Source organism: Populus euphratica, unplaced genomic scaffold (genome assembly GCF_000495115.2).
Source record: "Populus euphratica unplaced genomic scaffold, PopEup_1.0 scaffold209.1, whole genome shotgun sequence".
Taxonomy (NCBI): domain Eukaryota; kingdom Viridiplantae; phylum Streptophyta; class Magnoliopsida; order Malpighiales; family Salicaceae; genus Populus; species Populus euphratica.
Window position 1 is genome coordinate 472,152 of NW_011500034.1, and position 23,858 is coordinate 496,009.

The 23,858-nt window shown below is 33.7% G+C and overlaps 3 protein-coding genes across 4 annotated transcripts; 1 reads left to right on the plus strand and 2 right to left on the minus strand.

Annotated features, from left to right (window-relative positions):
* On the plus strand, positions 1-3,276 carry LOC105142625 (uncharacterized). Its single transcript, XM_011050343.1, has 5 exons — positions 1-572; positions 947-1,191; positions 1,348-1,381; positions 1,564-2,324; positions 2,725-3,276. Exons 1-5 carry the CDS (start codon positions 206-208, stop codon positions 2,956-2,958), a joined length of 1,641 nt encoding a protein of 546 aa, XP_011048645.1. The 5' UTR covers positions 1-205; the 3' UTR covers positions 2,959-3,276.
* A 345-nt stretch (positions 3,277-3,621) lies between these two features.
* LOC105142626 (ATPase 10, plasma membrane-type-like) lies at positions 3,622-12,877 on the minus strand. Of its 2 annotated transcripts, none has more exons than XM_011050344.1 (22): positions 12,629-12,877; positions 11,739-11,823; positions 11,543-11,662; positions 11,295-11,393; positions 11,021-11,158; positions 10,572-10,706; positions 10,265-10,444; positions 9,644-9,850; positions 9,326-9,445; positions 8,992-9,111; positions 8,775-8,897; positions 8,228-8,332; positions 7,810-7,954; positions 7,291-7,452; positions 6,606-6,844; positions 6,195-6,227; positions 5,994-6,075; positions 5,299-5,459; positions 5,007-5,180; positions 4,586-4,768; positions 4,309-4,472; positions 3,622-4,077 (listed from the first exon to the last, which is right to left on the minus strand). In XM_011050344.1, the coding sequence occupies exons 2-22, from the start codon at positions 11,802-11,804 to the stop codon at positions 3,981-3,983; spliced, it is 2,853 nt and encodes a 950-aa protein (XP_011048646.1). In that variant the 5' UTR covers positions 11,805-11,823; positions 12,629-12,877; the 3' UTR covers positions 3,622-3,980. The 2 variants fall into 2 exon arrangements, with proteins under 2 accessions (XP_011048646.1, XP_011048647.1); XM_011050345.1 differs by having other exon boundaries at positions 11,739-11,821; positions 12,626-12,877.
* Positions 12,878-16,114: 3,237 nt separating this feature from the next.
* Positions 16,115-18,248, minus strand: LOC105142630 (uncharacterized). The gene is made up of 4 exons (XM_011050348.1): positions 17,805-18,248; positions 16,920-17,727; positions 16,380-16,472; positions 16,115-16,284 (listed from the first exon to the last, which is right to left on the minus strand). The coding sequence occupies exons 1-4, from the start codon at positions 18,246-18,248 to the stop codon at positions 16,115-16,117; spliced, it is 1,515 nt and encodes a 504-aa protein (XP_011048650.1).
* Positions 18,249-23,858: the final 5,610 nt, after the last annotated feature.

The window sequence follows — 23,858 nt, forward strand, 5'->3', positions numbered from 1 at the left end:
AATCAGATCACATCCACTGTGTCAGTTTGTTCCAAGTTATAAACATCTTTTCTACTATCTTTGCCGTACCATCATTAATAGAGTTTTTGTTCTCTTCTTTAATTCTCCGATGTACTTCATCTTGGCTCTTGAATCTTGAACACCTACCAAAACACTCAATCTTGAATCATGATTGTCCACCGAAAAGATAGGAGGGACTGTATTCATGGCGGCTGCGACTAGTACTGCTACAAAATTTGAAAACAACACCGATGATCAAGAGAAGAGTGAAGAAAGCATTACCAACTATCTGATAGTGAGGCCAGAAAAGGGAGGAATGTTGGACTTGTTGAGGTACTTGGCATGGGCCGACATAGGAAGTGGTGTGAGATTCTTAGAGAGCTCAGAAGAGGGAAATATGGGTGAGGAGGCAGCTGATCATAGGTGGATTATCTTGGCGTCTCTTATTGCTAGGAAGATCATCTCCTTATTTGGCAAGCCCTTGGAGTACACTGGTTTTGTGGTTGATTTCTTCCTCAATCTCTTGTTTCAGAATGGTGGCATCATGGGCTTATTTCTCAACTTTCTCCAAGGTATATCGCCTATCCTGCTTATACTCTTCGATTAATTCCCTTTCTTTCTGTTTCTATTTTGTATAAGATACATGCTTGTATATGTCTGTACTGATTACAGTAGCTAGAATTGGTGCTTGATTTCCTTTACATGTATAATATGGTTTCAGAAAGACTTACAATGTTCTGGCTTGGTTATGAAAGAGAAACAACCTAGGTTCATGTCTGGCAGTTTATACTGGAAAGTTTTGGGTTTGTTGGTGGATGTATCGAAAAACCATCTTTTGAGGAACTGGCTTAAATTGTCTTACTGATAACATTTTTGTAGACTTTTGTTATGGTTACAGTACTACTGGTCTCCTAAAAAGGTTATTCTGATTATCATGGGAATGCAGGAAAGGTGGTGATACCGCAGAGGGACACCGAGACTTTTATATGTACCATCGGGCATTTGGATGGGCGAACAGACCTATACAGAGCTGAAAACTTGCTGGAACAAATATATCATTCGGTTTCCGCAGAGAAAACAATCACAGAAGAAATAGGGAACCGCGCTCATATGGACCTCTGTATCATGGCATCCAAATTAGCTTATGAGAATGCTAAAGTTGTTCAAAGTATTGTTGTTCATTACTGGAAGGCAAGCGACCCTAACTTCTGCGTCTCCCTCAATTTTTCTGCTTGATTCTCTTGAATTCAATTAATTTCATTGAATGATGTAATTTTGATTGACTGGTAACATATGTATTGCTGATAGCAACTAATATAATAATATGAACTTCTGACAAAACAACAGATGCATTTTGTGGACTTCTACAACTGCTGGAATGGTAAGCATGCAACAAATTTTGGATAGAGTTGTATTAAGTGGAAGATTTCGAACTTTCCAACCTTTCTCATTGTCTATAAAATAGTATTCCTGTACTTGGTTATCAGAAAATAATTACTTTGCTCTTCTGATCAAGTGTTTGGTGCTTTTCCCTCTTTTTCTTGGTTAATGATGCCTTGATAGATTTTCAAAAGGAATTTTCCACTCAAGTGTTCATTCTCTGTGACAAGCCCAAGGATGCAAACTTAATATTGATTAGCTTTCGGGGCACAGAACCTTTTGACTCTTATGATTGGGACACTGATTTTGATTACTCTTGGTATGAGATTCCAAAACTGGGAAAAGTCCACATGGGATTCTTAGAAGCATTAGGTTTGGGCAACAGAGATGATATTACCACCTTCCACTATCACCTTCAGATGAAGAACACAAATTTCAATCACGATTATGAAGGTTCTGGATCACCATTATCAAATACTGATTCTGACATGGAACAAAATGAACTGGACCTTTCTTCTGATTCTGACAGAGCTACTGCAGTAGGTCATAAGAAGTTCCCGCCAGAAATGGTGAAGAAGACTGCATACTATAAAGTGAGAAAGAAGCTCAAGAGCTTACTCGTGGAGCACAAGAATGCGAAATTTATAGTCACTGGGCATAGCTTAGGTGGTGCACTTGCTATTTTGTTCCCATCTGTGTTGGTGCTGCACCAACAGATGGATGTAATGAAAAGGTTGCTTGGGGTTTACACATTTGGGCAGCCAAGGATTGGGAACCGGCAGCTAGCAAAGTTCATGGAAGCCCATTTGGAGTATCCTGTTCCTAAATACTTCAGGGTGGTTTACAGCAATGATCTTGTCCCTAGATTGCCTTACGATGACAAAACCTTCTTGTATAAACATTTCGGAGTGTGCCTTTATTATAACAGCCTCTATATTCAACAAGTACGTACATTCTGCCTCCAATTGATCTTTCTCTTACTATCTGCATAAAATGCTGCACTTTTTATTCATTGAAATGTTCCCTTTTAAAGAAAATGAAACATCTCAACCCTTTGCCAATTCTGAGGCATCTGTCTCTGCTCCTTCTCACAATTCTAACGGCAGAAAGGAAGAAGTCATCTGATTGAATCGGAGTCTTTGTCTATATAGCACTTTTTATTTGTTATGCTGTAGAAATACTGGTACATCTAATCCATTACGAAATTTTTAACGAAAAATAAACCACTTCCACTACACATGTGATCATTGTTATCTTTAAACAGCTTCTATTTTTTTTTTTTCATCATAAGTGGTTTATTTGCCTGATGATTTTGTTTCTTCCTTTTGATTTGCTTATTTGAAGAAAGTGGATGAGGAACCAGACCCCAACCTCTATGGGTTGAGAAATGTTATTTTGGCACATCTGAATGCTATATGGGAGTTAATAAGAAGTTTTATAATCGGCTACACCCATGGGCGAGAGTACAAAGAAAGTTGGTTCATGGTGTTGGCCAGGTTAGTGGGACTGGCTCTCCCCGGGATTTCTGCACATTGCCCCACAGATTATGTTAACTCGGTAAGACTGGGAAAAGAGTGAGTTGTTCAAATGTCTTCTTTCTGATAGGCTCCTGTTGCAAATAATGTTGGTGATGGTGCCAAGATGAAATGCTTGCTTTATCATGGATTGAGTGTCCAGTTGTCTACATTATTTCTTACGCTTTTGGGTTCTGGTTTCCATTTTGATGTCAAAGCACCTTTCTTTCATGCCCTTTGGATTATGTAGTACCTACCGGTGTCTGGCTGTCCAAAATATTTGAGTTTCTATTGCAGAAAAAAATTGCGTTGTTCCGTTTATATTCCTGGGCTTGTAATGCCTGTCAGGCAGACGATCTAATTGTGAAATTTTTGACAAACATGAAATCTGCTATGTAGTAGCTTGCCAATTTGCTAGGCATCTTTTTTCTGTGGGTGTATAGGTTTTGTGCCTGTGATTGGTTTCGTGTCATTCCTTTGAATAAAATTTTGTGTTTCTATCAGAACTCGTTGGAATGTCTGTAGCCTAACTCCAGTGAAACCCTCATTTTCTCATAGCATGTAAGTCTTTGAAGCTTAATGAAGTCGCTGTGATAATGCAGCTAGTGCCATCAAGCTTATTGGCTCGTAATATGCAAGTACCTGCAACTGGAGTGTTTTTTACTATATTGCAAAGAATCCACCTTCATACCATCTATTCAATATTCATAATTCCCGAATCAAATAATGTGACAATTCCACTGTGTCGAGTAGTTTTTATTACTGTAAACTGCCTAAATATGACAGTAAAAACTCTGCAAACAAATACAAGAATTCCCAAACCTCAACACAAATAGCATGTTAAAAGAATCGCAATACATACTAGGAAATGGCATCAGTTACTCTCTGAAGATACCTTCTTAAGATGTGCTCTGGACAAAAACATCTGGAGATTATATCTTGCAGGAGTTACAGGTGCGTTCTGGACGACTCCTATAACAAATGTCAATTCCTCTAGCATATCATGCTCCACAGTAGTTATGTGAGCAACTTCTGTCAAGTTTTCTTCACAGGAAAATTGGAAGATACATTGTTTATATCATGTCTTCAAACCGTATGAGCTGTTTGAATTAAATTTAAGTCCAGATTTTTGAGCCTGACTACCGATTCTACATGTCCTCTCAAGGTGTGAATCTCCCCCAGTCTGCAAAGTTGAAAAGTTATTCAGCAAGTTCATTCAACTTGAGAGTATATTAGCTTTTGGGAATGAAATTTGGACATGAATATCACCGAAGGCATAAATTGGTTGCTGCAAGCTAAGATATATAAACTTAGCATGTAACTGGGAGACAAATATTGCTTGAAACTGACCAAAGCTCAAGGGATAATCATGAAATAGGTCTCAACAAGAAGTGACTAAAGTCTAAAAGAGTACCTAGCTATTTCTGCACGCCGTCTGGCCTGTTCGGCAATCAAAGTTGATCTCCTGCCATTGAAATCTTGGTCTGTTGCCATCAACCCTTGTAGACTCCTCTGGGAAAGTATCCACTTAGCTTCTCTATCTTCCTTTCCATAATCTTTCTTTGTAGTAAAAGCGGTCTGTTGAAAAGAAAAAAAGAAAAAAAAGAACGTAAAGAAAAAAAGCGTATAGAGACATTTCACGCCAAGGCACCTTCCTTAAGCGATGAATGACAAAACCCAACTTCACTAACCTTTCTATCAAATAAGAGATTCCATGCTTCTCCACTCAAGGCATAACGAATTGTGAACTTGATAATATCCAGTGGTACGTAGAAGACCAAACTATACAACCATATGACACCAGCCCATCCCCATCCAATGCCTCTAATATAAGCAAAGCTAATATGTGCATATACAGCAATTAAAGTGGCCACCTAAACATCAAGAAACGACAGTCAGAAATGTACTTTAACTCCAACAGGTCTCATTTTGTTCCAAAGTGAAGTTTGTGAAACACATGAGAATTTGGCCCAAATGGCCAGTATCAAAAAAAAAAATAAAAAAATTAAGGCTCTTGTTAGGCATTTTCAAACAGGATTTCCTGAATGTTGAATATGCGAGAATGATTGAATGATAGAGCCCATTTAGGAGCTTTCCTTGGGTACAGCTTACCAGTTGAGCCACCACAAATGCACACATCAAGAGAATTCCAGGCCTCTCAAGGAACGACCAACTTTGACTACGCGTAACAAATATTAAAGCCTGGCTGATGATGCTGACTTGTAGATACACAGCAGAAGAGACTTCCTCAGTGTTGCTGGAGATAGACCTCACATGGAAGTGTGTCTGCACACAGACATGATTAATAGCCACCAATATCAATATGGGGAAAATACAACCAATATTCGCCACAAAATCTCACTATATTAAAACCAGCATAAAGGAACTACCAAATGTCTGATACCTCGAAGAAATTTGTATCGATCACAGTCCAGTAAAACAGGACAGTGACCAAAGCAAGATATGTGCCGATGACAATGCCTGTCGCAAATATCTCTTCCAGCTTCCAACTGTCAGGCCTTGGAGATGGCTTAACTCGATCTTGCGAGATAGTCATTATGGTCCCTAAAACAAAATAGCACAATAACCTTCTTAAATATCATGCAAAGCTGTTTATAATACTATCCTTCTGTTACAAGAATCCTTCTTCCATAATTTCTGTATAATACGTATGCATGCTTCGGATACTGTTACGTTATAGTTAATCAGATAATGCAGTGTCCTCATCAATCCATTTGGTAAACAAGTTCTGCGTTTGAAATAAACTTTCTATGCCAGAGAGAGGCACTGTGGATGGCAACTACAGAAGACGCTGCTTCCGAATCCATTTATTTCCCGCTGTCATTTGCATAGAGCTAGCACTGCAAACTGGGTTTGGAAATATTCTTTCCCTACTCTATTGCATTTTTATTTTAGTCTGTTTTGTGTCTTTCCCTACTCTATTGTATTTTTATTTTAGTCTGTTTTGTGTCTGAACACCAATCAATACCATTTAGTTCACTCTGTTATCAGATTCTTAGAAAAAATGTAAGGGATCAGGAAGTCACCCAGAGGGGAAAAAAGAAATAGGAAAAGCTTTCATGTTTTGATATACATTACCATCATTGAGTATTGCTATTATCAGAACCATGAAAGGTGGGAAGTCATATTCCCATATCAAAGCTAGAAGCACAAAACCAAGCTGCAAAGCAATTGAATTTAAAAAATTAACTGAAAACTGAAGCAAAATGCAAGAGCTTTCAAGGCAGATGTTCAGGAAATTGAACAGCGGCTAAACAAGTACAAAAAAATCCAGCTTACCACAATCCTAATGGTTATGGAGACGGCATATATCTGCAAATGCATGCAGGATAATCAGTTTTCTCATTAAATTAATTCAGAAGCAAGACATGAAAGAAACACAACTGGTAACGTTAAAAAACACGATAAGCTATTGCATCTGCAATCCTGCAGACTCTATGATGTACTTTGCATGCTTATTTATATTGGCCAACAAAAATTACTTCCACTCAGATTTATCTCCTGCCTTAAAATTATCTAGTGATCTTGTATAATTAAAACAGTGACTGGTTCATTCAATTCGATTCGTAAGTGTACCCTGCATCTGTGGCTAGCATTTAACTTATCTACATTAAATAAGACTATAGATCAAAGTATAACAAAGTAGGACAGTAAAAATGACATATTTAGAAGAAAGGATTGATACTAAACTGTATAGTTCTTCATTCTTTGGAATATAGCTCTGCTAGTTAAGACAGCACTGATAATCACACTTAGACCAGGCTCTGTCAAGACAATATCAGAAGCACTTCTCGCAGCATCTGTAGAATCTGCCACTGCTATTCCAATATCTGCTTTCTTCAAAGCAGGTGCATCATTCACACCATCTCCAGTCATTCCAACCACATGCTTCTTTTCTTGTAAAATTTTAACAATTTCATATTTGTGTTCTGGAAGTTGCATAGCAATCAGAAAAAAGAAATCAGATGTAAGAATTGTAAAAGAACCATCTTAACCTAAAAGCTTAAGCTTTTAGGTGAGGTTCTAGGATATGAATTATATTATTCTCTAACACATCCTCTTAAGTGAAAGCTTTTTAGACTTGAAACTTGCACAGACCTATATTATCTTGTGCTTAATTTTTATCAAATAAATAGAGATGATGAAATTCGAACTCGTTACCATTTGATTATCAAGACTCTGATATCATATTAAAGAACCATCTTAACCCAAAAGTTTAAACTCTTAGGTGAGGTTCTAGAATATGAGTTATATTATTCTCTAACAAGAATTGTATCAAAGTTTACAAACATAAATACATACATAAAAGTAAAAGGTCAGATCAGCATTAACTTCTTTGAAATAATAATAATAAAAAAATGATGAGTTTAAATACCTGGAAATACACCAGCAAAGCCATCTGCCTTTTCAATGAGCTCGTCGACAGGAAGAGCTTCATTTTCATCCCTTTCCCGTCCTAACAATGTTGAAGAGGGGTACATGTTCGTTCCCATGCCAAGTCGTCTTCCTGTCTCCTTTGCAATTGCCAGTTGATCACCTTCATTAGCATATTTACAAATTAGTTTTCTTCAACATTTCTGCAAAAGCCACTCATTGGGGCATCAAGATGCAATGGTTGTCTAAATTGTGTGGACAGCCGTAATGAAGTATTGGTGATAAATTGTTACGCTTGATTGTAACTGAAAGAAATTAAACATACTGAAAATCTCATCCAATGTAATGACAACAGCCAGAGTTTTTTTTTTAATAGGATCATTTCAATACATCATGCTCCCTGTCTCTCAGAAGAAGAAAAATTCTGTTCAAGTTTTCACAGATATGAACATTCTTACCCAAACTAGCAACGTACTCATTGTATACAAGCTCTTAAATATCACAAGAAATTTGCATGTACCTGTAATCATCTTGACATTAACTCCAAGGTTTAGTGCTCTGCGGATGGTCTCAGCACTATCATGCCTAGGAGGATCAAACAAGGGCAACAACCCACAAAACGTCCAAGGACCTCCAGGACTTTCCCTAGTTTTTTCAGGAACTTCCTGCATCAGAAAGGTGCGTTCTTGGGTACGTTTATTATGAATGACAATTCAAGGGCATCCCAAAGTGTAATTTGCTAGAAATACTTCTTTCTCAATGAGACAAATCATTTTCATGAAATTATATATCATTCTCAATGAGACAAATCATTTTCATGAAATTATATATCATTATCTTTATCATAGAACAACCAATTTCTTTATATATATGGTATGTATAAGGTCAATACATACACCAAACATCAATGAGAAAAGAGAGAGATGCAATCTGTGTACCTGAAATGCAACTCCAAGTGATCGCAGGCCCCTTTCGGCAAATTTTTCAATGATGGTATGCACTTTCCCAGAGATCTCGTCCTTCTCTTTGCTCATATTTAGAATCTGAAATTATAGAAAAACGAAACAGTTTCATGCTCTGCTACAAAATACGTGAAAGCTAAATTAGTTTTTATACATGAACTAAGAAATGATTTTTTATCAATAAAAAACTAATTTTCCATATCAACTTATACTTAGAGGCCTGTTAGTTTAATCATAAAGTCAAAAGGCAACCAGATTTTCTCGCAACTCAGAACGCAATTATGAAATTTGTGAAGGGTGAGTATAGAGAGAGCTGAAAGTTGATATTCAATAAGGAGAGCGATAAATGCATTTTTTTAAAATGTTATAGAAGGCGTCACAACTATCTTTTGTAGACAACAGGCATTGAAGAATATCAAATTGGAAATGGATATTATCGATCATTGCAAACTCAAACTTGATTAAGTTTAGCAGTTAAGAAATCTTATAGCAATTTTGAAATTGAACATATTGAAGGCGATACCTGCTCAGGAGCTCCTTTGCTAGCTCGATACCAATTACCATCAGAATCAATGTATGTAATTGCAGTACGTTTGTCCACCGGATTGAAGGGTAAGAAATGCACTTCTCTGATGTTTTCACGTGCCTGCAGACAGAAAGGTAAAATCATTCTTTTTCACACACACACATGTATATAGTCAAACAGAAGAATCCTGAGCTAATAGATATCCAGTCTCTACCTCCTTTGGATCAGCAAGCATGTTAACTATGGCTGCATCAATAGCATCCTGATTCTCCAATCTGGATGCTCTGGCTGCAAGCAAGACAATCATATCTTTGTCCATATCTTTGTTGAAAACCTGCAGAAGATAAAAGTCCTATTGTTAGGTTTGTCTAGATAAATGAAGCTTTAGAAACTTTATAAAAGCCTAATTGTGTTCAATATTTGAGACTGATGAATCCAGTACAGAAGATGTATCACTTCAACAGGTGAGAATAATAGGAGCATTATATTCCTGCTTGATGTAAAGAAATAGATGTAGCTCCCTGGAAATAAAAATAAGCTTTCTGTACCTCGATAAGGTTTCGATCTACTGTCAGGCGATTGAGGGTAAGAGTTCCAGTTTTGTCACTGCAGAGGACATCCATTCCTGCCATTTCTTCTATCGCTGTCATCCTCTTTGTAATGGCACCCTAACCAAATGAAGGTGAAAACGAGTCATATGATGATGAAGTTCATCATTTGGGCTGGATATGAGTTTCTTACTGTCTGAATTACTCTATGATATCTTAAAGACATCTGAAATCATTTGAAAACGACTGAGCTATATAAGATCACTGTCATAATGTGTGTGTATACATACATATTTTTTTTTCTTTTAAGATTCGCACCTGTTGAGATAGCCGATGAGAACCAATTGCTAGTGTGACAGACAAGACTGTTGGCATAGCTATTGGTATTCCTCCGATTAAGAGAACAAGAAGGTTGTTGATTCCATCCCTGTATGAACGGTGCTGTACTGGGAACATGACAATGATTTCAAGAATCATTCCAACAGCTATAGAGCAAATGCAGAAGTTCCCAATGGCGGTAAGGACCTGCCACATACATTTTAACCATGTCATATTTAATGTCTCACGGTCTGCAATTTTAATTAATGCTGCTCAGAATTTATGAAAATTATATAATGATACTTCGGAGCTCTCAGAACTTGTCAACTTGCAATCACCTGGTCCTGGACTTATTTGACATGTTCCAATATAAGCTCCTTTCCTCATCATTTGACATATTTTCAAATATGCAACTGTTTCCAGTTGCAATTTCTATCCATGAAGTTAAAATAAATGCCAGAGAATTTAAGCAGAACTAGTTATTTTTGCACATGCCTTGCGTTGTTTTTATTTTTGAAGACAATAAAATTCAATGAAAACTTGTATATAACATAATATTCCGTTATATATATTTCAATATTTTTATACCATTTTCTTTTCACTCGAATATATCATCCTTACCTTCTGGAAATGTCCAACAACTTCAGTGGAGTCAACTAGATGTGCTGCTTTTCCAAAGAAACTGTTTACTCCTGTCGCAATAACCACAGCTTCAATTTCTCCTTGCTTACATGTTGAGCCAGAATAAACTTCATCTCCTGTTCTCTTGGTGACAGGAAGAGATTCTCCAGTAAGAGCTGACTGCACAAACAGATTCTTCCTATTATTCCATAAATCTTGTGCTCATGTTTATGTAACTGTAACATAAAATCACCTGAAAAAAGGTAAATTAGCTAAGAGATAATAAAAAGCTGTAAGAAGAACTTGCCTGGTCAATTTTTAATGAATCTCCTTCGAGTAATCTAGAATCCGCAGGGATGATATCCCCAAGCTTAATGCTAACTATATCTCCTGGCACCAAAATAGCAGCATCTTGCTCTTTCCACTGCCCATCTCTCAGGACCTGCATCAACATGTGGTGATTACTGATTAGAGCAACAATTCAGGCACTCGAAAGAAACCTGACAGATAGGCAAAATTGTTGACTAACATCAAAACCTCCATCAGCAAGATGGTTTTCACAACTGAATCCATGTTTTGAGGATTATGTCTGAACAAACTTAATGCAAGATAACGTTGATTTCATCATAATACCTAGAATTCTAAAAAAATAGCATGCGAAAGAAAACTAACTTAAGCAAAGATGTTGAGCACTCATTTCAAATACATTTGTATCCGTTATATTAAGCGGAAGGGCATGGCTCAAGGGATATATACCTTCGTTTTGGGAGCTAAACGAGCCATAAGAGCGGATGCAGCATTCCCAGCATTGTTCTCCTCTATAAAACTAATTGTTGAATTGATTATCAACAGGCAAATAATCCCTACAAAATCCTGCCAGTCAGGACCTTGCCCCTGAAATATCATTTCCGACAATGGAGTTATCAAGCGGAAAAACACCATCAGAATATGTTGCAAACAGAACCCAGAAAAAGAGCTGGAAAAGAAAACCATACGAAATTAATAATGGAATCAAAGTTGAACTACTCACTCCACCATTAGCAAGGACAATTGCCATTATTGCTGCCGCTTCCATAACCCATGACAGAGGATTCCACATAAAACTAAGGAATTTCAAGAACTTATTTTCCTGCGAAGGAGCAATTGAGATTCTATGAATTGAAGTTTACATTCGTTTCATCTGGAAATTTAAATCATCTTTCCAGTTAAGGTGATTTATGGTAAAAATTGAGTTTTCTAATTGCTTCAAAAAGTAATAGAAATGGAATTAGTGGTTACTGGCTTCTCTTCAAGTTTGTTTGGACCAAAAATCTTCAATCTGGCTTCAGCATCTTCGGACGAGAGTCCTCTGTGTGATGTTCTCAATTGCTCAAAGACCTCCTCTAGTGGCAAACGCTCCTGTCAAATAAACATTTTGAAATGTTTAGTACTAGGAATTGCGTATTCCAAAAAGTGGCATTTCTGCAGAACTTACCAAGTCAATCCCCTCTCGGTGGAAGCTCTCGGGATTCAACAGTGGTTTCTCCAGATCCTCAGCCATGATTCAGGCCTCACAACCTGGAAATTACAACAGATTTTTCACATAATCATCAACATGGAGTTTCTGTAACCTAAAGCATCATAAATGGTGCTATATCACAGCCATGGATACTACTTGCCTACTCCATTGAAATATATCACAGCCATGGATACTACTTGCCTGCTCCATTGAAATATATAACTTGACCATTTTAGTTGCATGAAAACACACATGTATGAATCTGCAGAATGACATGCTTGCAAGAGATTCGATTATAAACCCTATCTATGTACATTGATGTTGAATAGAATGTATCCAAATCGAAGCATACAATTCAGTCTCAGCTGAACAAGTCCAGTCAACAAGTCGGGCTCAACACTGAGATGTTTCAATGTTTTCCCCTTCAAGCATTTACACCTGGGCGAAGTTCTAAGAGCCACAAAAGCAAACAATCCGATCCTTGAAGTTGAAAGGATATTTCTTGATCTGTGATGTACTAATTACTTGGTATTTCAAAATCCGCAGAAACTATAAATAGCAATAGTCATAATATCAACACCAGTAGTACCATAGGTAATTGAAGTTAGGAACTAAATTATGCCCCTCTACTGTTCATGCACTAAACTATGCTTGTGCATTCACCACTGTAAAATTAAAATGGCCAGGCTCAACCACTGTGACTTGAATTGAACGTTAATCCAGCATCTCACATGAAAAGTTCACATTGCAAATCCAACAAAAAAGGAAGACACTGAAATCCCCCATAACTGAGAAGCAAAACCAACCTAGTTCAACACCCCATATTTAGCTGAGTAAACACACATATTCATCGATCAACTAACCTTTTGTCAAATCGGGTAAAGCTTGGAAGACTGAAGAAACACTAGTCGTGGAAGGATTGAGGAGGGTTCTGTTTCATGAGCGTAAAGAGAGTTGAGAAAGGGAGGAGTGAAGTATGAGATGTTTAAAAAGGAACGCAAATATCATTAGATAATCATGATTTGGAAGCTGACTGTTAGGTTGGGGATTCATGAAGAGCAGATGATCCTAATAATCCTACAATGTCTCCATCTGTGCTTAGCCATTAATTCCTTCAAGAACTAGAAGACGACTAAATTCTTAAGCTTGTTTGAAACAAGACTCTCTACCACCCTGTCAAGGAATAAGGAATGACCGTTGCCCAACTACCTTTCAAAACTTGCTCTTCTAACCTAACTGTCCCTTCCCATTTCCCTCCAAAACAGGCACTAACCTTTTATGGCGGTGGGGGTGATCAAAATGCGCAAGGAAAACATGGAACGTCGGAGGCTACCACATGCACCAAACTAGTTAAGTAGGCTGATTGGTTGGAGTTCCAAACCTTCATGGGATTTGATTATTTCTTTTATAATCATTGCATGTAAAGTAGTGTTAGGTAGAAATACTTTACTATTTCCAACTTCGACAATGATTTGGATCTATGCATATTAATCTCCAGCTCCTACAATTTGTTCCACACGTTCTCAATAATTCATGAAATTAGGGTTGGAATTGGGTTCGCAATATTTCCAAGAATTTTCTTTATATAGAAAAAAATAAAATAAATTTATATTAATCAAATCAAGAGAACTCATCCAACCCTTAATCCTAAGGTTCAAATATTATTTGTTTTTGTGGTTTAAATCATGTTACATGATTATTTGAATTTTATTTTTTGAAATTAATTTTTTTAATATTTTTTTTTATGGTTTTTAATATGCTGATATTATAAATAATTTAATTTTTTTAAATATTATTTTTTATATTTTTCTCAATAAAAAAAACATTAAAAATAATTGCTACTACTTTAGGACTTCCAGTTTGATTAATTTATGTATACTGTATGAGACTCCAAATTGTTGTCTGATGCCTATTTCCTGACATGGAATGTTGACCATCAGGTGCCAGTGTTCAGTACAGCTAATCTACCGCACCAACCAAAATAAGAGTGACGTGTAATCCGAAGAGATCCCTTTGACATGGAACCATCGATTTTCCCCAACAACCAAAATAGCTAATTCTTAGACACGAATGGGCCACTGCTGGGCTAAGAGCCTGACATTTCAATCGTTGTTGGGCCGGCCCGAATCGAGCCGCTTCAAATGTCTTAAATATGTTTTATACTTATAATAACTTTCACCTCAATGTGACAATTTAACCCCAATTTACCCGAACGATTCGAACGGGTAATTTCTTTGGGTTAATTACCTTCTTGATGGATAATAGATAAATTTAGATATCTTGATCCAAAAAATATAATTTGTATTATATGCTATTAGTCTAATATAATATACAGATACAGGTACACATATAATATTTATACATATTTCAAATATATATATATATATATATGTTTATTATGTTGAATAATAAATATTAACCGGGTAATGAATACCTAATATATATTTGAAATCCAATAGATAATATTTAAATTTCATCTAATAAATAATAAATAAGATATAAATATACTAAAAATGAATGCTTCTTGTCTTCCTGCTCTAACTAAAAGAAAGAAATATCAAATGGAGATTTGACAACATCAGAATTGCGTGGAAGATTTACTGGTTTTTATTTATCTACCATGAACGTTGGCAACTAATAGGATTTATTGTTTTTCATTTTAAAAAATCACTATTCTTTTGTTTTTTTCTCTCTTCTCTACTCAACATCTTTGCTTTTTTTTTTTTTTTTTATGTTCATGTATGTATTTTTGTTTTAATTTTTTTTCTTCTTAACTTCACTTACAATCACATTAAAATAATATTTTTTTCTTCTCCTTTTTTATTTTTTTACTATATATATTTTTTATTTTATTTTTAATTGTTTTTGTTCTTAATAATTATATGAATACTGTTGTAGGATTTTTTTCATATGATTTTTTTCCAAGCATTTTGAGTATTATAGAGTGTTGATTTATATTAATTCAATTATTTTATAGTTTTGTAAAGTAGATTTTGTTAGATATTTTTAAATAATTATCGATGAAATTACATATGGTATTTTTTCGAAGGAAATACCAACGGAATGAAGTCAATATTTTTTTACATGTATTTTTCATCAATAAATCCATCAGTAATAATATTTTTTTTATTACTAACAGATTTACTGATAGAAAAAAAATTACCAAAAAAAGATTCATTGACAAAAAATTTTCATCAGTGATTTTATTAATAAATTAATTATCAATAAAATAATAGTATAAATACTAATAAAAAATTCCGTTAGTAAATCTAAAGATTGTGATAAAGAACATTAGAAAACATTAAAGTTCTATGATATCAAGATTTACGAATACAGTCCTGATAAATACACACATGTATCCAGTTACAACTAGGTTATTTCTTGTGCTAAGATTGGACAAAAAAATTAAATGGAAAAAAAATTAAATATAAAAAAATAATATTTTAATTGCGTGATATTGTCATGAAACTTGGTCTAGTAGGTTGAATTTGAAAACTCTTAACCTGGCTCATTATCTAACATAAGTTTTAAATTAAATAATATGATGGTTTTTTTAATATGATTTAATCGATTTAGTTGTTTTAAAAAAAATCAATAAATAAAAAAAATTAAATGATTAAAAAAATATAGTTTAACTTAAAAAAAATTTAAGATAAAGTTTTTTTTTTTAAAACAATAAGATAATAATATATTGAATTGATTCAGGTGATTCAGGATTAACTTGTTATATTTGTTATAGACTTTATTAAGTTTAATAATATTTTAGTTATTTATTTATATAAAAAAATTTTAAAATATAAAAAATAATTTGAATCTAATTAAATATTAATGGATAAAATAAAAAAAAATTATAAAAATTCAATGTAAAATAACTAAGAGAGAGAGAGAGAGAGAGAGAGAGAGAGAGAGAGAGAGAGAGAGGGCTATAGAGAGAGAGAGAGAGAGAGAGAGAGAGAGAGAGAGAGAGAGAGAGGACTATATTTATTCATCGAATACACAACACAAGAACACAATGATCGAGTAATTCAGTATAAACAAGATCCCTCAAGTACCTGCGACAAGCATCCAAAGGAGGGAAGTTTTAATTGTCACATCCATAGTTTTAAAACCCGACCCGGTCCAGTGATCAGGTCATAGGTCAAATGGGTTGACCCGGGTCAACCCCAAAAAAAAAAACTTGTATAAAACACCTACTAATTACAAATTTACAATGCAACACTTACATAAATCAAATTTAAATTTTAAACTAGCAACATAAGTTTAATTTAATATCCAAAACACAAACCAAATATAAATTCTAAAATATTTTAAACAAAACATCCAACAATATAAATTCTAAATCAACAACGCATTCACTTTTGTTGAATGAACACATTAAGTTCTTCCGTGTCCATGGGAGCAAAATTCGGATCAAATGTTGATGGAAATGAGCCAATCTCGTCAACACCTAATAAATCATCAGCATGCTCCTTTGAAACTTTATCATCACAATCATCTTCAATCTCATTAACATTTATGACATCTACATTCTAAACATAATTAACAAATAAATATTATGTGTTAAATAATACTTTATTTTAAATAATATTTATCACTAAATAATCAATCATTAATTACCATCATCTAAAGTATCTTGTATGGTCATAGTTGAAAGAGCTTGGTGAAAACTCTCTACTTCTTCTGTTGTCAAGATTGATGGGTCATCTTCAACTACCCAATTTTCAATGTCAAAAATTGTCTCAACATTAATTGGATCATAATTTCATCCTTTCCAATAATTCCTATATATTAAAAGTGAAAGTAAACACAATATAAGTATTAATAATTCTACTAAACAAGTTAAAATAATATTTAAGGAATTAGAGAAAAGAAAAATACTTTTGTTTCAATCTTAGATTGCAGTGGACGTAAACAAGGTCATTAAGCCTTTGGTGCTCCAATCTATTTCTCTTCTTGGAATGAATATGTTCAAACATACTCCAATTTCTCTCACATCCTGAAGAACTACAAGTTTGACTTAACACTCGTATAGTCAATTGTTGTAGATTTGGAGCGCTGGTTCCATATGTCATCCACCATTCATCTACACAAAAAAAAAAATTTAGTAAAAGTGTAAGACTATGTCAAAAAATATTTTTAAATATAAAAATTATATACCTGGAGGCATAAGGATGCGATTATTTATTGCGAACACTCGACCAAAGTCATATTCAGCATTCCTAAAAAACTTCATCTCACTTGTAATCTTACTTTGCAATGGTAGATTTCCATGTGCATACTTCTCAAGAACATCTAGAAGTCCAGAAATGGTGCTCATATGTTTATCCATTATATTTGCATCATATTGAAATCGAGGATTCAACCAAAATGCCGCTGCATAAAGATTTCTATAAAATTGTCCATCCCACCGAATATTGATAATGTCTATGAAAGGTTTCACTCTAGGCTTTCTCTTTTGAAATCTCCTCATCATTTCTTCTTTTGCATGATGAATAGCATCATACAAATATCCCATCGAAGGTCTATCATCACCATCAACCAATCGCAGAACTCGAACTAAAGGTTCACTCATTCGCACAATTATTGCACATTCTTCCCAAAACAAAGAGTCCAGCACACTCTCAACAAACTTTTTTCCTTTGATATCTTTAGCATAAGCAGATGAGACCCATTCCCTAGATGTCACCATAGCTCTCAACTCATCTTTATGAGCTAAAATGCTTTGCAATGCAATGAAATTGGTGGCAAAACGAGTAGGAGCTGGACGAAGTATTTCTTTTCCTCCAGTGAACTTCCTCATCAAATACAATGGATAACAATGATTATAAATGTACTTTGTGATACCAGAAGCATGCTCAACAACACAACAAACTGACTGCAATTTACCAATGTCCTGGAGTATGAGGTTGATGCAATGAGCAACACAAGGAACCAAAATATTGAAGGAAATTCTTCCATCAATAACCTGCCAACAACAACATAATTTGCAGCATTATCAGTCACCATATGCACAATGTTTTCTACCCCAACATACAAAACAACCTCTCTAAACAACTGATACAACAATCTAGCAGTCTTTGAGACATCTGATACATCTACGGTTTTCAAAAAAACTATTCCTTTAGGACAATATACTAAGAAGTTAATTAAAGTCCTCCTCTTTTGATCTATCCATCCATCAGCCATTAATGTGCAACCAGTCTTCTTCCAAATCTCTCGATAACTCTCAACATAAATCTTTACTTCATCAACCGTTTTTGCCAAGTAATATCCACGGATAGCATGCAAGTTTCGTCCTTTATAATCAGGACCCATGGCTGTTACAGCATCTATGGCATGCTGATAATACACAGAATTAACAGCATTAAATGGCACACATGCATCAAACATCCATTTCGCTAAAGCAAGATCACACCGTTCAACTGCTTCTTTCCTTTGCCAACAATTCTGAAGAGACTTTTGAGCACCAGGAGTTGTTCTCGGCATGAAATATGTCCCTAATGTTGCAGATTTCTTCTGCTTTTCATAACTTGTAGTTGATTGTTTTATAGTGTTGGTGCTTTGAATCTTTTTCTTTTTTGCAACCTTTGGTGGTAACATATGTTTTTTAGTATTGACATCCTCATCCTCATCCTCATCATCACCATCACCATCACCATCATCATCTTCTAATTGTCTAATCATCATCTCTTCATGCTCCCTTTGTTGTGCATTAAATGGATTGAAATCTGCTTGCATTTCTCTAACTCTTTTTTTTTTTGTTTCAACATTTCCTTTAAGGTTCAAAAGCATTTGATGTCGAACATCAGGAGGACATTTGCGACATTGTTCAACTTCTCCTTTAGCTCCAGCTAAATGTTGCTTAAATCGATTAATGCCACCACCCGCAAATACTTTAGCACAATATAAACATACTAATTTAGTTTTTTTACAACCAACACTAAGTTCAGGAGCTTCTCTACAATGACCCCATACCAAATCTGTTCTTCCTCTACCACCACTTGACATGGAAATTGAAGGTTGAGATGATTGGGCCGTTGAAGGATCACTACTTGGAGTACTACTATCATGTGAAGACATTTTAAGGATCTGGCATAATTTATAAGATTACTACCATAATTAAAGTTTCAATTCATTTCTATAACAAAATTTTGATTTCATTATATCAATTTAAACAAAAGTAAACAAACAGGAAAATTGAAAACTGAAATAACTAATCTAAATAACAGTAAACGGCCAACCCATCCAAATTCTCATAATTGCAGTTCAATTGTAACTAATATATTATATCAACATCATAGAAAACTGAAATGGCCAACACTATCCATAAAATTGATATATCAACATTACAAAAACTAAAATGGCCAACACGGATAAAAGAAAAAATAAGAGTGCTAGTTCTTTTTCACTATACAGATTAACATGGAATAGTCTTAAATTGTAATTCAATTTCAGCATCAACAGAAGTAGAAGCAAACGAACAGGGACAGGATAACCAATATCAATTTAAGCAGAAGTAAACGAACGGGGATGACCAAAAATTAACAACAATATTCATAGCTACTTGCAAAATATTCACAGCTACAAAAATTAACAAACGGAATATTCACATTTCACAACATTATTCACAACAATATTCAGAGCAAACGAACATATATGTTACCATTTGAAATTGCAGAAAAATAGAAAAACAGAGAAAATGAGATACATACCTGTGAGAAGAATCGGTAGGAAGAATTGATGGGTGAACAGAGGGAAGAACTGATGGGTGAACAGAGGGAAGAACAGATGGGTCAACAAAAGGAAGAATTGATGCTACTGTTATACTCTCCTGCAAGTTCAATGAGAGAAGAAGATGAAATAGAGGATAGCGAAAGCCGAAAGAAGAAAGAAACAAGTAAAAACTCATCTAACCTTATGCTCTGAATTGAAACGGCGATCAAGGATTCAAGAGTCTTCTGCTCATCTGCTCTTCTTTGTGACGGAGTGAAATGGGTTTAACGATTTCTTGAAATTAATTAGGTCTTCTTTTCACTTCTGCAGTTTTGTTGCTCTGCAATGCGTTCGTCTCTTTGCTCTTGTCATTTTGGCTTTTTAATTATAAAAGCTCAAAACGACGTCGTTTCAGGCATAAGGATATATATAAAAAAATAAACCCGGGTCTCAGCCGGGTTTGGCCAGGCCTTCCGGGTCCCAGGTCGACCCTCCGGGTCGACCGGGTCTGACCAGGCCAATTCCCAGCCTGTTTTTTGCTTAGACCCGGCCCGCCCATAGATCCGGGTCGACCGGGTCCCGGGTCGACCGGGTCCCGGGTCAACCCGCCGGGCCGGGCCGGGTCTTAAAACACTGGTCACATCTCGTCTCTCGCTGTTTGCATTGGTTGCCTCACCATTTCCAAACTGACCGGCAAAACTAAGAAAGAGCTAGCTGGGTAAGACCTGCGACCGCAACACTCCGAATATTAATGAAGGAGTTCAGTCTTTTCTTCTTCCGTGAATTTTCTAGGTTATCATTTTCTTGATTCTATAAAACACATCCAGATCAAAAGTCATAGACCCGTGGTTTTGTTTAGGTGATTAATTATGGTATTTCGATCTGGAGCGAGGATGTTAATTTAGCATCATCGTTTAATATTATACTATACTTTTAAAAAAATGAAAAAAAACATTGTATTTACTGTGAATATAGATTTATTATATCATAAATTATATGGTAAACATATAGCGTTTATATTGTAACCAGTATTGTAGCATCATGAGAGTCATTATCTTTTATGTATTTAGTAAAAAATTACTGCTGGATGTGATCGGCAGCCAGATCCAATACCCAAGAAAAATCTTTTTAATGAATCGGCTATCTTTGACATATAATTGGCTCTAAAGAGAGTGTTTAGTAACGTTTTTAAAGTAATTTTTATTAGAAAATTTATTATTTATTTTATTTTTTAAAATTTATTTTTGATAACAATACATTAAAATAATTTAAAAATATAAAAAATAAAATTAATTTTAAGAATTTTTGTTCTTTTTTGTGAAATACCGGGCCGTATTCCCAATCAGTGCGTTGCATTTTTGTCATCCCGGCGTATTAATTCGGATCTTTTGAACAAGAAAAGCTCCAATCTGTTATCTCCACAAATCCCAAATCCACTTCTACCATTTCTCCAACCCAAACATTAATCTACAAAATCAAGCTAATTATCACCATCTTCGCATTTCGTTTTTCTTCATTTGATCATCTTCAAACTCCAGCAGATTTATCATGGTTGATTTCAATTATGAATCAGAGGTTTCTAATGCGATCCCGCTCACCAGCCAGGCTGTTGAAGGCCCTTTCGTTGATGTCGCCCAACGTCATGCCCTAAGCCTTGCCACAGGCTATTAAAAGCATTGCCACTCTTGAAGGAGATGGAGAGGTTTCTTCATTTTTCTTTTCATGGAATGAGTTTTTAGATGATTTTTGTAATTTAAGGTAAGCTTCTTTGCACTTCCATTTCACTATTTATTTACTTCACTAATTCATTTTCCACTTCCTAAATGGCTGCAAGTTGACTTGGATAAAAGGATGGTTGGTGCCATGGTTCTTACCACTTTGCAATCTGCACGAGAAAATGGGCGTCGCAGAAGCCAGTGATTGGCATTTCTCTGTGGTTTGGTTGCTGGTATTGCTGCAAAAACTCTATTGAATATCTTGCACATGGTTTTCAGTTTTCAATACAAAATAAATAGTGTCACCTTTTTTATTATTATTAATGTTGGTGTTCGACTAACTTATATGTATTTTAATTAATTTTATAAAATTTAAAATTAATAATTATATAAATTTTTAATAATTTTAAAATAATTCAAACTTGTAATTATTAAAAAAAAATTGAAATTCTATCTAGTTAAGCTATCATCAAAATTAAAATAATGTCACTCTTTAAGTTATATTAATTGCAAGAATGTCCAGTTATAGTTAATGTTTTGTTTATTTTTGTATTTTAATTTTTTTTATAAAAATTTAATTTTTTTTATTTTTTATTTAAAATTAATTTTTTTAATTATTTTAATACGTTGATATTAAAAATAATTTTTAAAAATTAAAAAAATATTATTTAAATTTATTTAAATAAAAAATACTTTTAAAAATAATCATAATAACATTTTCAAACACCCTATTATTGAAAGAGAGTATTTGAATTGCCAAACAGACTGTGAAAAAAAGATATAAATGGATTATTAATTAAATTAATCACGAGCCCTATACTATCGAGACTTTTTTGCTCTCGAGCTACAAAAGCAAGCATACTAGTACGGGGCCTTTCTATCGTAAGAAGTAATTTACGGCCGAAGAAGCTGACATCTTCGAAGTCACTCATCCACGTACATACATTGCATTTTGATTAATTATGCTCTAACTTAGAGGCTAAGCCATTTATAGCGGACAGACTTGATTATGTTTTGAAATCCCATAAGATTAGTAATAAAAAATTTTGGTGATTGAATTATCAAATGTTTATTTAAATAACTATTTTTTTAAATTAAAAAAATCTTTTTCTTGATAAGTGCTTCTGAAATCCTGCAATTTTTTTTTTAAAAAAGGATTTAAAGATCTTTAAAGAATAAATTTAATCATTTTATTAGAAAAAAATAAATATGCTAGAAAATATTTAATTTTAAGAATAAAATTGTTTTTATATTGAAAATAAACATGTTTTTAAATGTAAAATATTAAACCTCTTACTTTAATACTTCAAAAAATATTTATAACTCATAAATTTTATTTTCATAATAAAAAGACTGAAGTCATTTATTTTATCTCAAGGAACAAAAATCCCTATATATATATATATATATATATATATATATATTCATGGAAGGCCACTGTTAAATTTAGTCCATCTTCTCTTTGTTACTATAAATTTAATTTAATTAAATTCTTAAGTAGCTATTTGTCGTCTTTGTAGCTGTAATTATCAATATTGTAAACATTTAATGATTAACTGGGAAGGAAGTCAGAATTGCAACCTATATTGTCAATATTTAGCATCTAAATTCTAACTTCTTTTCAATTATGCCTTTGACGTTCACAAAGCTTTTATATTTTATTAGATTTATACACCCAAATAAGATGTAAACCGTGTTTTGTATATAAAAAAATAGTTTAAATTTAAATTTTTTATATTTTTAAATTATTTTGATGTGTTGATATTAAAAATAATTTTTAAAAAATAAAAAAATATTATTTTAATATATTTTTAAATAAAAAATATTTTAAAAAATAATTATTACTGCACTGTTAAATATTACTTCATCAGTGAGATTGGAAAAATAGACTAAAAATAAAGATAATCAAATAACTTACCATTGATAACTAATGGATTGGACTAAGTTGCAAATAAATAAATAAATAAATAATACAAGCAGCAATATCGGGTTAATGGAGTATTACTGAAGAATGCTATCTGCTAGTTTATCAAACCAGAAATAATTAGTTTTTTTTTTTTTTTTTGTCGGAGGGGCCAGCAGGCTTCGAGTTAAATGATAAATGCTACCAAAATTACTTCTAATCTAAAACGCGTGGGAATTTTATTATGGACTCGGTATTGTGCATCCTTCTATAATTTATTGTGGACGACACTGTGTAGTTTTTAAGAATTTATTTTGGTTATCTAAGTTGTATTTTATATGATTTCATTTTAATTAAAGACTAATTATTGTTAATTTCTTAGTGAATGATAAAATTAGAATAAAAAAGACCGAAAGGCATACAAATTTTTTTAGAAAAAATAAATTTTAATTTTCAAATTTTAAAAATTACATAAATTATATAATTTCAGTAACTTAATATTTTTTTAATTTAATTTTTATATAATTTTTTTTTAGTTTTTAGTTAAGAGAAAAGAAAGAAAAACCACCAAATTCTAGTATTAAAAAGAAAAAAATATTATTATTTATATAAATAATATAGCTCAATTCCCGCCATATTAAAAATGTTTGAAAATACCATATTACCATTTAATTTAGTAATAAAAACAATTTAGTAATTAAAGAGAGTTTATAGTTGTTTGTGTGTGTGAGTTTTTTATTTTTTTTTATATTAACATTATTTTTG

Coding starts and splice junctions, on each gene's coding strand:
- LOC105142626 (XM_011050344.1), bottom strand. CDS start 11,804: ATGGCTGAGGATCTGGAGAAACCACTGTTGAATCCCGAGAGCTTCCAC. Junction 11,159..11,294: donor TTGTCCTTGCTAATGGTGGA/GTGAGTAGTTCA, acceptor ATGATATTTCAG/GGGCAAGGTCCTGACTGGCA. Junction 4,473..4,585: donor ATCTCTTATTTGATAGAAAG/GTTAGTGAAGTT, acceptor TCTTTTCAACAG/ACCGCTTTTACTACAAAGAA.
- LOC105142625 (XM_011050343.1), top strand. CDS start 206: ATGGCGGCTGCGACTAGTACTGCTACAAAATTTGAAAACAACACCGAT. Junction 1,192..1,347: donor TTGTTGTTCATTACTGGAAG/GCAAGCGACCCT, acceptor ACAAAACAACAG/ATGCATTTTGTGGACTTCTA. Junction 2,325..2,724: donor ACAGCCTCTATATTCAACAA/GTACGTACATTC, acceptor GCTTATTTGAAG/AAAGTGGATGAGGAACCAGA.
- LOC105142630 (XM_011050348.1), bottom strand. CDS start 18,248: ATGCCGAGAACAACTCCTGGTGCTCAAAAGTCTCTTCAGAATTGTTGG. Junction 16,473..16,919: donor TCGCATCCTTATGCCTCCAG/GTATATAATTTT, acceptor AAAATTGGGTAG/TTGAAGATGACCCATCAATC. Junction 16,285..16,379: donor ACAAGATACTTTAGATGATG/GTAATTAATGAT, acceptor TTTAGAATGTAG/ATGTCATAAATGTTAATGAG.